This window comes from Lynx rufus, unplaced genomic scaffold, assembly GCF_022079265.1.
Source record: "Lynx rufus isolate CCGP_SWC_20201006 ecotype Redwood Valley unplaced genomic scaffold, mLynRuf1.p SCAF_4, whole genome shotgun sequence".
Lineage (NCBI taxonomy): Eukaryota > Metazoa > Chordata > Mammalia > Carnivora > Felidae > Lynx > Lynx rufus.
Window position 1 is genome coordinate 91,940,499 of NW_025814856.1, and position 14,377 is coordinate 91,954,875.

Below are 14,377 nucleotides of genomic sequence, written 5' to 3' on the forward strand. Positions count from 1 at the left end.
CCTCTCTTTGGCCTCTCTTAGCACTTTGTCATAGAAAGAGCAACAGCTTCTAAGGCTGGGTTTATATTCTGACTCCAGTTTTATTAGTTTGAGTGAGTGACAATCTCTGTGTATCATCACGTTTTCCAATTTGTATAATGGGAATAAACAGCATGATGCAGAATTCTTTTGAGGATTAAACAAATACAAATGTCTAGCAAAGCACCTCATTATTGGTTGTTCAAATGAGAGGTGCTGATATTATTAAATGTTAGTATCTAGTCAATCAGATATTCAACCCCTATGATATAAATATGACTGTTTTATCAAAAATGTGGAGGATGTCCAAGTTAGGACTAAAGTTGGAATGGTCTCAATGCAATTTCTTCATTACTATCTTGCCTTCCAATAATGACAAGGTATAGCCTCATACGTCAAAATTCACATTTCAGATTCAGACAAGTAGGGTCACTGAGGTTTATGCAGACACCCATCAGAAGCTCCTCCCTGAGCTAGATCCCACCAGCCCCAATATAATGTGTTTCACACCATTTCTAATTAGACCACATGCTATCCTTTATCAGTATAGCTACTTTATTATATATACTTCAGTATTCTAAATCCTCCAAAAGAACAGTAATTTATTTTCTTCTAGATTAAAATAGGAAGGCATTTGGAAAGACGGGAAAATTCAAAATATTACTGATTTGGATATTTTAACATATCCTGTGAGCACGGTCAATATGTAAAATTACTCAACAATTTACAATGCTATTCAATCTTTAAATTATAATCAAATTGAAAATGAATTCTTCCTTAATTCCCTTGCAATTCAAATTAACCAGAAGTCTTAGGTAATGGCACATACACGTATATGTCAAACATCAAATGGAGAGAAAAATTACTTCATGAAGTGTACATAACTAAGGAGATAGAATGAGAATTTCAATTCTCCCATTTCAAATTTATAAGCGTTCGAACTATTGTTCTCGTCTACAAAGTTTTACTGTAAGTTGTTTTCATTTTTGTTAGTTTTAAAATATATTCATTTATAAAACTAGGCCTTGCCTGGTTGGAAAACAGTGGCAAATAGTGCCACTGAGTTTCTTAAACTGCTCGAGTAAGAACTAGTGAGACAGGAGTCGTGTGTTTTCAGAGTAGGTTGGGTCTGGTCCTCATCCAGAGAACAAATGGAATAGTCTAACCAAGTAAGTCTCATCTTTAGTTCAGTCTACACAGTTCCAAGAAAGTAAAAGTTTGAGGAATTCCCTGAAATAATATTTATCCTTAAACGCCCACACTGGGTGTCTGAGTTGCCTACACTAAGGAACATTTGTTTGCACAGACCTCTGTGTCTTTTAGGTCTTGGAGAACACACCTATTTTTTTCTACAAGAGATGTAAAAATCCAATCCTATAGCGCAAAAAGCTACTTACTTTCAGTGAGATACTGAGAAAATATCATCCTTCCAGTTCTATTGTTGTTTGAGCACAATTTTTATTATCTTTTGGGAACAATAATTAAACCTCAGGAAAGCAGTAGTTTCTTAGCAACAATCACATATGCTCATTACCTGTAAGCTCCATACAATTTTTCAACGTACATCGACTCAAATTTTCTTTCCTGGGTTAAGGACACAACTGTCCTAATATTTTCTATTGCTTCTGTTGCAATCTGTAACGTAGAACAGATCTTGATGAGAAGTGGGGCTTTCATTTTTGGATAATGAAAAATATACACTTTAGGGCTCTGTCAAAAGAATCCTCAACATTTTGTTGACAGGTTTTTAATTTCTTCAGTTTTGACAGCAATGGCATAAGGTGTTCTTCAAGATGAACTCTGTGACAAAACTGGACATCTTAAAAACAAATCTTGTAAGACTTGGTGGGCAAGTCTTCAGATGTCCAGGGAGACTGACAAGCTTAGAGCAAACATACTGGTCTCGACATCAGAAACCGGTTTTTATTTGCAGCCCTGCCAGCAGTCAGTTACTTGACTGGTTTTAGTCACAGCCTTTTGTGGCTTTGCTTTCTTTACAGGGTAGGGCCCTAAAAGAGAGGGTCCTAGCATTACGCTATGGAATTTATAAGGGCCCACTGAAGGGGCCAGTCATTTCCTCCATGCACATATCCCTAGAGAAACTGGTCACTCACAACTGGAACGAAGATCCCGATTGTAAACAACATAACTCTGCCTTAAGTCCCTGCTTAAACTAGGGACAGACACCAGATGGATAGGTTTACTAGACTTGGAGGCCACTGCTTGACCCAGGATGTCCTGTGGATTCAGAGATGAAGGTCTCCATGTGGGGGGGCCACACTGGGTATGTGGAGGAAGCTGGTCTGAATATTCAGCAGGGGAGGAAGGGAACAAAGGTGTAAAGAGACTCAGACACCATGGAGCTTGTGGCTCTAACAGAGGACCTGGTGGTGATTTTACAGTAATATAATCCATCTGTATCCCCCGAACTTCCCTGTCTCTTTATCTCAAAACTCTTTCTACCCAAGCCAGTCAAAGCAGTTTTTTGACTTTTATAGCCAAACCACCCTTGACTAATGTTAATGGTCTGTGACTTAGTTTAAAGCATAGTTCCAGGGACACCTGGGTGGCTTAGCCCATTAAGGGTCTAAGGGTCTGACCTGGACTAAGGTTACAATCTCACAGTTCCTGAGTCTGAGTCCTCTATTGGGCTCTCTGCTGTCAGTGCAGAGCCTGCTTCAGATCCTCTGTCTCCCTCTCTGTCTGCCCCTCCTCCTCCTGCTCTCTCTCTCTCAAAAACAAAGAAACATTTAAAAACAAATAAATAAAGCATAGTTCCACAGGCGGCTCATCTAAACTATTAATACAAAGAGCGTAAGAGTTTATGTTTTTGTTTGATCAGATTTAAGATTTTTACATCAGTTCTCTGCAACCAGATGAAGGCAAGATATTCGATATTTTAGGCTGAATGACCTTTTATCTTTAATTAGAAATGAAAAATCTAATGTTAATGATAGCCAGACTAGAGAATACTTGCTTTGTGAGCTTTTGCTATGTGCCAGGTATTCCTTCACTTAACTGACAGGCTCCCACTTAGCCTCACACCAACCCTGTGAGATCAGTATTTTCCTGTTTTTGTAGATGTGGGAACTGGGGCACAGAGAAGTCACTAATTTGCTGAGGCTCCAGAGTTGAAAAGTAGGCAAGAATTCCGCGTCTGCATTCGTAACCCATCATGCTTACTGCTTGCCCTGCTTTGTAATTTACACAAGGAGAAGCTAGTTGTTAATGACTTCACACTCACCTCTTGATTTTCTGGTCATGGGCTAGGCTTGGTTCAGCGGGGTTATAATTTCAGTCATTAGGCATGGCCCTTGTCAGGAGGATTAAATGCAGCCTCTCCCCACCTCTTTACCAGCCAAAGAGTCAACATCCTCATTACCAAGCCCTTTTTGAAAAATGAAAATGGAAATGGATCCCAAATCCTGATGTACTTAACCATGATTAATCTATACCCAGGTTAGTAAGAGCTTTTATTTTTGTGGGGGAAAAAAAACCAAAAACAACCCACAACCAAAAAACTGTGATGGGGGTGGGGGGCGGGGGTGTTCCAGGACCTTTTTTCTAACCCTCATTCTGTGTTAAGAGTTAACTAAGTAAACAAAATTGAATTATGACTCATTTCTAACAACATCTAAAATTTCTAGTTTCTGACATTATAGATATATACACACACACACAGCTGTTTTGTTTTTTGTTTTGTTTTGTTTTGTTTTTGAGAGAGAGAGCTAGGGGCAGATGGAGAGGGAGAGGGAGAGAGAATCTTAAGCAGGCTCTATGTTTAGTGCGGAGCCTGACACAGGGCTCAATCCCACAACCACGAGATCATTACCTGCATAGAAATCAAGAGTCTGATGCTCAACTGACAGAGCCCCCCCAGGTGCCCCACTCACGCTATATTAAAAAAAACCTTATTAGGTTTAAGTGGTTATTAAAAATAATTTCAGACTGGCCACTCCAGGTTATTCTCTGGTTCCTAGAATGAGAGTATTAGCTGGAAGAAAGAAGGGACATTATTGGATCAAATTTCTCAGTTCATTAAAGTATAAAGTGAAGACCAGAGAAGTTGGGGATCTTCTCCTGTATCATACACAGTGACTACCAAGACCGAGACTAATAATCCAAGAGGTTATCTTTCATTTGCCATAAGGTCATTTCTAACTGCCCTCCTCCTGATACCTTTCAGTGTTCCTAGTCATTTTCAATAGAGTGAAAACTATTATCTTAACTAGATTCGAGATGTTTTCTTTCATGTAACTAGTCTAAGAAAACTTGACCTTCATTCTATCTACTGACAATTTTCCCTTCTGAAACGTGGAAGAAACAGGGTTCGGGGAAAAGGGAAATAAAAACTACAGAGTTTTTTTCAACAGTTAGTTGTGCCAAACACAAGTCTAGGAGGTGATGCCTTAAAATATACACAGCCAGCAGCCAAGAGAATCTTCAAGCACTTTGAACACCCAAAGTGTTCTCAAGTCTCAGAACTATAAAATGTCCTAGTGGCTCCAGGAGAGGATGTGGGCTGAAGACAAGAATGAAGCATTCTGAAGGAGACCCAGGGGTGATGTCAACATGACACTGAGCTACAGCTGATGTGGGTTAAGAGACAAACAGAAATGGTTTCCTTGGACATTAGTGGGTTAGTGCAAACATGCTTGCATGGAATTTTAATCTCATACCTTAGGTGACATACATCTGGAACAAGTCACTGACCCTCTGAATACTTTCTTCCCTGTAACATGGCCATACTATTTACCCCCCTCGCATAACCAGAGTGAAAGCCAGTCGCAGTAACATGGTTGAAAGGGCTGTGTAAAGTGTGGTGCTGTAGAAACTAGATCACAATTTCTACTTATTATCTGTTTCCCCTCCTCATCTTTCAATAGAGGATAATACTGACATAAATAAAAATATTACTGGCTATAATCTATATTTAAATATTTAAAAGCATATACATGTGAGTAAAATGTTTAGATGTAGATTTAGATACATTTCAATACATAGGGACCACATACTAAAGGGCTTTGAAATTAGATCAGAACTTGAATCCCAGCCAACGCCTTTATCTAGTTTCTCAAGTTCCTCATTTATAAAATCGGGATAACGTTAGTGCCTGCTTCACAGAATTACTCTAAGAATGTGATGAGTTGGTGCATAAACACAGTAATTGGTACATAGCAAGGGCCGAAGTAAATATTTGCCCAATTGCCAGGATAGTTGGAAGCACAAATCAAAGCATTACTGCCATCTGGTGGCTACCCACCTTAATTATAGAAATCACAGCCAAGAAGAAAAGACTGCTCCCCTATGCACCAGCAAATTACTAACTTAAACAATTCGCTTATGCTCTCTGCCCTAAGGACTCCTCCTGTGTAAAATAGGGGTGATATTTATTTCAACAATGGCATCAGGTTATGAAGTAAAAGGCAAAACGGACTTCAGATATTCAGAAATTCTTTATAAGAACCACACATAAAGTGCTTTTCTACAGGCTAAGACCCTTATATTAATGATCCCATTGTCAGATTATAGGCATTATTATAGATAAACTATTTCATGCAGTGTTGACAGTTATTCACTTGTATCAAGCACATTTAATTATCAAAACATGCATGTTGGAATAACTCAAATAAAATACATGTCTAAAAACAATACTTACACTAACTGAAGCCTTATTTGACCCACCTTTCCAGCAGTTTCCAGTTCTTTTTTATCTCTTTTGGCATTTCCGGCCAACATTTTCACTTCAATGATTCCTGATAAAGCAATAATTGGAACAACTGATAATAGCAAAAGGGTCAATTGCCAACCGTAGATAAACGATATGACGATACCAGTTCCAAGGTTAGCTGCATTCTGTGCGATTAAAGCCAGCCTGGTCCCCGTGGCCTGGAAGAGCAAAAGAAAAGAGGGAGCTGTGTTTTAAGCTGCAAATCCCACAGGCTTCCAGTTCAGAATGAGGAGAGGGTTGTGGGTCTGGCTTACATTTGCCCCCTTTCATTGCAATAAACCCACAACACCTGTGCCTAACTCATGAGGCTCTGCAGTTCTTTTTTTTGCTCATGCCCCTCAATTCTCATTCCTGTCCTTCCCACCTGGATTCAGCCTTACAAGAACCAGGCCATCAGCTGCTCCACCCTGGGGATAGGATGTGGGGCATAGGCACTCTTGCACAAAAGCAACATTTAGAGAGAAAACCCCAGCGTACTCTGGTCATTTGGAGAACCCTTTGCTGCAAATGTGTAAGAGGGGAATTTATATACCTCAAGAAACCATCTGTTACGAAGCGTACGTGTCCTAACAGACTACCCGCCAGAAAGCATACATCGGATGAATTACTGTGTGTAGGCTCAGAAAAGGAGGGCTGGTGTTCGGCACGTGGCAGGTGGCTCTCCCACTGCTTCTGCATTGTGTAGGAGCAGGAAGCTTCAAAGAAAAAGCCCTCAGCTCCAAGGGTAGGGACCTACGCCAAGGAGATGAGGCCGTCCCCAGAGACAGTTATTGCTAAGGGTTGGGCAGATAACCCAAATTAGCCTTAATTATATTTAAGGGAAGGTGGTTGTTTGGTGGCTGAGGTACAGGTGGGCACTCTCTCACTGGAACCTCCTGTTTGTCCCTGGCAACCATCTTACCACCACGAGGAAAGGAGCGTTAGGATAAAGCCATCTTGGAGGACTGAAAGCCACTCAGAGTCACACACATAGAGCCACACACAAAACCACACACATACAGAGGGCACACACACAGAACATACAACACACAGAAGGCACACGTACACACAGAACTACACACACATACACACAGAGGGCACACGTGTCCTTCATGATGGCTTTGAGTCAATGGATCAATCAACCCTGAAGTCCAACTTTCCTCTTTATTGTTTAGGTTTGAGTTTTCTGTTATTTCCAGCTGAAAGCAGCATCACTGATGCAGCTATGCCATATTTGTATTCAAAACCACATTAAAGAAAAAGAGTAGAATGCAGTCTACATACTCCTTGGACCTGGGAGGCATCAGTTGCAAGTCTTGTAGAAAGGGCACCGGTACTGTTTTTATGATCATCAAACCAGCTCATGTCCTGCGGCACAAAGCACACCTTTAAATTAGTTCCAAATTAAAACGAGCCAAGAAAAGTAGATGAGACCTCCAAAACCTTCAATGCTGGAAATACCCATACCTAATGTGGCCCCGGAGTCAGGGGAGAGTGGACATGCAGTGCGGAGCTGCGGTCCCTGACAGGAACACACACCCTTGGGGTCCATTAGGAGCCCTGCTCCAGGCTGCCCTGCTGTGGCCGGGAGAGCACAGCTGATCTGGGGGCCGGGAGTGGGATAGGGCTTCTCTAGCTGCAGCTGTGTTCCCCGTCAGCTGCACCTGAGGGGGTGGGCACAGGTGGGCACATTTCACCACCCCATCCTTACCCCATGCACTGCAGACACCTCCTCCCTGCTGAGGTGATGTACTGCATAGACGGGATGGAGTGGTGCTCAACACAGCTCCTGTAACTCCTAAGCAGGAGAAAATCAGCCCTGCTTCCTCACCGTGTTTTGTTTGGTTTAGATGTTAGATAAGATTTTAACCGCAGCCTACACTCATCCATAGCATGTGAGTTTCACAGCAAATCATCTTCCCCACATAGCAACACTGAAAAGATACTGCAAAAAACGTTTCTCAACTCAGACCTGCTCTAAATAGGATACCTGCTATGGGCTTTTTTGTGAGCACGGATATAATCACTTCCTGTCAAGTGCATGGATAATATTCTGGCCCTCTCTCTTAAGCCTTCTCCATAAAAACAGAGAATTCATATAAGCACATTTCCCCATATGTCCTGCACTAAGACTGTGGACTTCTCAAGAGGGCACATAATGCATTTTATAGTCCCGGCTAATAGCACAGGGGCTCATAGTTGGTAATGACTGAGTGAATCAACACGTGAATTATTATGAAAACAGAGCTCAAGACAAAACCGAAACTCAGTTACCAACATTTGGGAAAATGTATAGTTAGCACAGTCAGTTGTGGCACATGAATCCTACTAACCACCTTCTCCTTTGTTTCAAGATATCTTGGGGTCTCAGATGGCTAGCTTGGGCCTGCATAGAATCCAGAGAAGAGATACAGGTCCTTAAAAATGACAGTATCCATATGGATAGAGACAGTTACAAAATAAGCTCAAAAAGCTACCTAAATTAAGCATACTCCCATGAAATTCCTGAAAAGTCTTTGGATATTGAAAGACCAGGACAACTGGTAGGGCCCTGCCCAGTCCCTGCAAGAAAGCATGGATGGGGTAGGTGGGCATGGTCATGAACTACACACACCCAAACGACAGAAAGAGGCTGTGAATTTAAGAAATCTGAGCAGAAGGCATTCTCCAGTGCACACACCTACCTGTCTTAGCATTGCTTTAAAAGCCATTAACCGAAGCCTTGTGGTGAGGATCTCACCAGCTTTCCCCAAAGTGAAGCCCTGGTTAAAAAAAAAAAAAAAAAAAAGCTGTGGTCCCTTTTGATGATCGGTAGTATTTGACCCAAGTGGGTATACTCATATTAGTTTTTACATTACACATACATTAGTCCACTATTCAGGTAACAAAAGTCTATGACCAAACACTAATTCTAAGTCCGAATTTCAAATTCATGTACTTGCCCAATCATTAGCATACAAAAGAATCCTGACACCAAAAACCTTACAAATGTCCAGTTATGGCTTCTGAAACATTCTTTAAAAAATTTTTTTTTAATAATTTATTTTTGAAAGAGAGAAAGCACGCAAGCACGTGAGCAGGGGAGTGGCAGAGAGGGAGAGATAGAGAATCCCAAGCAGGTTCCGCACTGTCAGTATGGAGTCCGACACGGGACTAGAACCCATAAACTGTGAGATCGTGGCCTGAGTTGGAATCAATAGTCAGATGCTTAACCGACTGAGCCATGCAGACACCCCTGGCTTCTGAAACATTCTAAACGTATTTCCTTTCCCCAACCTTCAAGGGCATCTCCGTAAGCACAGTATCGTATAGAATTACAACTTTTGGCATGTTCCTGATACTTTAAACCGCCGGAAGCACAAGTAACAAAACTCCATGCAGGAACACATTCTGTCTTGTGTAGTGTAGAGGGGAAGGAGGAGGTCTGTACTATCAAGTTCCACACGAGTTTGCTGGTTCTCTGTCACAGCTCCACCTGTTCTCAGATTGGGGGAACAATTAGGCTATTCTTCCTCCTCGAGCGGCCTTGCCAGAAAATTCCTCTCTCAATTATGCCACATTCAAATGGAAGAGCAGCACAGATATCCACCGCTGGGCTGGGTGAGACCTCCAGGCACACAGAGCTTTGGTGTAGGTGTGCAGAGAATGCTCTGGGAGGACACATCAGGAGTCTTTATTAAGCCAGGAGAGTAGGTGATCAGTACCTGGGGATGAGTCTGCCCCAGGAGTCCAAGCCCGGGCTACTGCGGTCTCCTCCTTCCTCAGCCGGCACAGCACTCAAGGCCAATGTGGGCACTGCAGTTCTATTCGTCATCCCACTGTTCCCACAGTATATAAAATACATTTCTAAAACTATCCCCACTCCCTAACACACCAGGGCCTGGGGCTGGATTGCATCACTGCGTTGCTACCAGTATGGCAATTATTTCCCAATAAAAAGCTTGGCTTACTTTTACCATTGGCTCAACAATGACAGAAGACAAGCATAGTGGACAAGACTAGGAAACCTCACTTTGCTGACTTACTGGATTGTATTGGAAAGGCCTGCGTGGTGCTGAGTTACAGAGACAAAAGAAATTTAGTAAATCTAGGTAGAAAAGTACAAACAGAACAGGCTTTTTAGTTCATTTTGCCCAGGTTTACAATATATAAATGCAGTATTATAGATGTTCTTACACAGAGTTCATCTGTTAAGGAGGAAAAGATCAGAGAAGTTGCTTGAAACGGTACCAAAAGTAATAGCAAAAAAGAGAATATACTGGTGTACTGATTTTTTTTCTAGTTTATAATGAGTTTAACTGGTACTTATGTTCTCTTATGAATTCAAGTCTCTTTTTTCCTTTGTAATGAATGTCTGCTGTGGGCAAACCTGGGACATAATATAATTTAGAACATAGCAAAGTCTCTATTCCTTCTGCTCAGGACACTGCCCTCTGAAAGAGCTGCACAGACTATGTTTGCAATTCATTTCAATTTAAGATTCAAAAGTTCCATTAGGTTTTAATTGATAATTAATGTATATTAATAGATAATAAAACCTAATAGATAGTTTATATTCTCTAATAGAAGGTAGACTTACGAGAAGATGAAATCATAGGTACCTACCTGAAGGAAGAAAGTAAAAAAAGAAATAATTCCCAGACCTAAAAAAAGCAACGAGAACATGTTGCATTTCCACTGCTTTACTTCATCATCCCCTGGTCCAAAAACCTACAAAAGAACATTTAAAATGCCCACTTGGATTACATGATTCTCTTCACTCTTCCCATAATAATGGCTTCAGCATTACAGTTTAAAAACTGGGCTTTGAACATGTGGGGTTTTATTTTAAATTGTAAAATACATACAACAAAAACTTTGCCATCGTAACCATTTTTAAGTGTACGATTCAGAGGCATAAGATACATTCACTGTGTCATATCGTGCAACCTTCACCACTACCCATCTCCAGAACTTTTTCATCATCTCAGATTGCAACTCTGCACCCGTGAAACAGGAACCTCACCGTACCCGCTCCCCAGGCCCTTGGGGACCACGATGCTACTTCCCATCTCCCAGAACTTGAGGGTCACGTGGTAATTAACATGAGAAGAAACACTGCATCTGGATTGTGTGTGGTTGCACATTTTGGTGTTTGTTCCTCTTCCTCTGCACTGCTGTTCCCTCTGCCCCAACTGGTGCCTGCCTGGCCCCAGCCCTGCACCCCTGCCCCACAGGGGCTCTGCCTGCTCCTGACCAATTAACATCAAACAGCACCTCCACCTCCAGCCCCCTGCTGCCAGGCCCTGCCTTTAAAAGACTTGCTGTCCCCTGACACGCTACATGTTTGTGTTTTGTTTGTGTGTTCTGTGTTTGTCCCAACAGAAAGTAAATTGTTTGAGGGCAGGGCTTGGTTTATTTTCTGCTTTATCTCTGGTGCCCAGGACACCATTTGGCATGTAGGAGAGGCCCCAAAATAGAAATACAGTCTGCACAGCTCTTGAATTGCAAGAGAGCTAGGGATTGCTTTATTTTCTAATTTTAAAACATTTGAAGGGTCCTTTCTAATTTACTACTGTTTTGGCTTGTGCTCTTAATTGGAGACCAACGTCCCATGTCACAAGTACAATAAACTTATAACATGATGAAGAAGAATTTATCTTAACAAGAAAGTCTCTGCAATAATGTTAGGGGTTGACTAAGATTATATAATATAAATGGAGGGTGTAATGGAGCCTTAGATGTTTCTGATAACTTTCTCTAAATGTTCCCCAAGGAAGTTGGATTAGATACTATGAGTTTTCTTAGACTCTTCAGGCCAGGGAAGGATTGCTAAAACAATGATGTACTTGCTATTAGTTTTTGAATACTCACTCTGAGGCAGACACTCTTAAACACTCCCCTTATAGTTATCTGTAGCATCTCTTTCCATCCTCAGCCAGCCTGTGAGGCAGGATTACTTTATACATGAAGGAACTGGGGACTGACAAGAGCAGCACCCAGCCCACGTATGCACAGCCGGGAAATGGCGAGGCCGGTCTGTGCCCAGCTCTTGGTCCCTGGGGGCTGGGACTTGAGCCTGTCCTTCACCTCCTCCCAGCCTTCCTGGAGCCTGCACCTGCTCTCCTCAATTGGGAAAGGGAGCACCGTCTTCACCTCAATGAAGAGCTAATTAAAAGCCTCTGTTAGTGATTTTATAACTTACAATTTCATTAGTATCATAACTTGGAATCGTTTGAAAGGCTACCTTTTCTTTTGTCTTGCGTCTTTCCTCAAAGGGGAATTAAAAACTTCAGCTTAGGGGCGCCTGGGTGGCGCAGTCGGTTAAGCGTCCGACTTCAGCCAGGTCACGATCTCGCGGTCCGTGAGTTCGAGCCCCGCGTCGGGCTCTGGGCTGATGGCTCAGAGCCTGGAGCCTGTTTCCGATTCTGTGTCTCCCTCTCTCTCTGCCCCTCCCCCGTTCATGCTCTGTCTCTCTCTGTCCCAAAAATAAATAAACGTTGAAAAAAAAAATTAAAAAAAAAAAAAAAAAAAAACTTCAGCTTACTCCAAAATGGAGGCAGCTTTACTCCAAAATGGACCCACTGGGGAGGTCGGCACAAAAACGGATTTTTAATTTTTATTAATTTTTATTTTTTTTCAAGCTTACTTATTTTGAGAGAGAGAAAGCATGCAAGCGGGGAAAGGGTAGAGAGAGAGAATTCCAAATAGGCTCTGCACCATCAACGTGTGGGGCTTGAACTCACAGACCATGAGATCATGACTTCAGCCAAAATAGAGTTGGATGCTTAACTGAGGCACCCAGGTGCCCCGAGAACGCATTTAATTCAAACTACTACATGATGGTTTCAAACTTACCGCTAGCATTTCTGAGAACATGATTGCAAATGCCGGCTGAAGGGCCCCATTGGCAATGGCACATGCTATTCCCACCACAAAGTAGGGCCATTCTGTTTTATTCAGCTTCAAGATCTTCAGAAAAGACACTGGTGGCACATTTTCATCCTATAACACACACATACACACACACACACACACATCTATGTATCAGGACAAACTGGTCATAACACAACAGTTACCACCAGAGTTTGTAGACAAAGACACAGCATTGTCCTCAAAGAACTTCCAAACTAGGTGCTGAGAATAACCAGTCCACACCAGTCTCCTAGAGAGTAAGACGGTCTGTTATAAAATGTTAACAGTGTCCACTGATTACATAAGGTAAGAGCTGTTCACTCAAGAAGCAGTCTTCATGATGTGACTAGCCCAGCAGAGGGAAGAGAGGCAGGACCTGGGCACAAAATGCTCTAGAATCTTATCCCAACTCAACACAGGGACGATGTTGGGGTTAAATGAGATAATACCCATGAAAAGATGGATAAATGTCCTTATAAATGTGGGATACCATTATGAACCTGGACCTGGTCTCCTCACCCCCAGAACCCTGTCCAGTGCTGCCTTTTTCCGTGACGTGTTCCTAACTCACAAAACCAAATTAATTATGCCCCTTTTCTTTTATCACTGTTCCTTGGCTTCTCCTATTTCAAAGCTTAGCTTATTTTGCATTTTTCCCCCATTTATTTATTTCCAAGCCTTGTTTTTTAATGTTGTTTTTTGTTTTTTTTTTTAATTTTTTTTTTCAACATTTATTTATTTTTGGGACAGAGAGAGACAGAGCATGAACGGGGGAGGGGCAGAGAGAGAGGGAGACACAGAATCGGAAACAGGCTCCAGGCTCTGAGCCATCAGCCCAGAGCCCGACGCGGGGCTCGAACTCACGGACCGCGAGATCGTGACCTGGCTCAAGTCGGACGCTTAACCGACTGCGCCACCCAGGCGCCCCTGTTGTTGTTTTTTTTTTAAGGTGAAGACTATGTCTTTATTTTTTTAATTTTTTTAACGTTTTTATTCATTTTTTGAGAGACAGAGAGACTGTGAGGGGGGAAGCGGCAGAGAGAGAGGGAGACAGAATCTGAAGCAGGCTCCAGAATGTGAGCTGTCCGCAAAGAGCTCGGGGCTGGACTCGAACCCATGAACCATGAGATAATGACCTGGGCTGAAGTCTGCCACTTAATCAACTGAGCCACCCACCCGCAGACTATGTCTTTATATCCTTAGAAACTTTCCTAGTGCTATTTCCTAGTGCTATATAACTTTCCTAGTGCCCATATCAGATCCTCAGCAAATGTCAAATTGAAGGTCTGCTCAAACATGAAGGATTTAGGTCATATAAACTACTTTTGGAATAGGAATATTCTCCTGTAAAATTAAACTAGATAGAAAAGGTGCACATGGAATCCCATAGCCTTATGGTCATTTAAATAGGTCATGTTTGGGACTCTATGTTTTGTTGTTTTAATGTTTATTTTTGAGAGAGAGAGAGAGATACAGAATGCAAGTGGGGGAGGGCAGAGAGAGAGAGAGAGAGAGAGAGAGAGAGAGAGAGAGAGACAGAATCTGAAGCAGGCTCCAGGCTCTGAGCTGTCAGCACAGCGCCTTATGTGGGGCTTGAACCCATGAACCGTGAGATCATGACCTGAGCCGAAGTCGGATGCTTAACTGACTGAGCCACTGCAGAGCCCCATGTTTGGGTCTCTATGAAACATAGAACATAGGGGTAGATTCTACTCAGCTTTCATTTTTCAAGCCACCCATTTTCTGTTTTATTTT

The 14,377-nt window shown here is 42.1% G+C and overlaps 1 protein-coding gene across 1 annotated transcript in view; it reads right to left on the reverse strand.

Moving 5' to 3' along the window:
• The window catches only part of ABCB4 (ATP binding cassette subfamily B member 4), a 70,817-nt gene that overhangs the window by 10,289 nt on the left and 46,151 nt on the right, over window positions 1–14,377 (reverse strand). The window contains exons 16-21 of the mRNA XM_047097194.1: window positions 12,566–12,712; window positions 10,334–10,438; window positions 8,413–8,490; window positions 7,013–7,096; window positions 5,704–5,907; window positions 1,553–1,653 (exon numbers count right to left, since the gene is read on the reverse strand). Coding sequence (XP_046953150.1) covers window positions 1,553–1,653; window positions 5,704–5,907; window positions 7,013–7,096; window positions 8,413–8,490; window positions 10,334–10,438; window positions 12,566–12,712 — 719 coding nt within the window. The remainder of the gene's footprint in view (window positions 1–1,552; window positions 1,654–5,703; window positions 5,908–7,012; window positions 7,097–8,412; window positions 8,491–10,333; window positions 10,439–12,565; window positions 12,713–14,377) is intronic.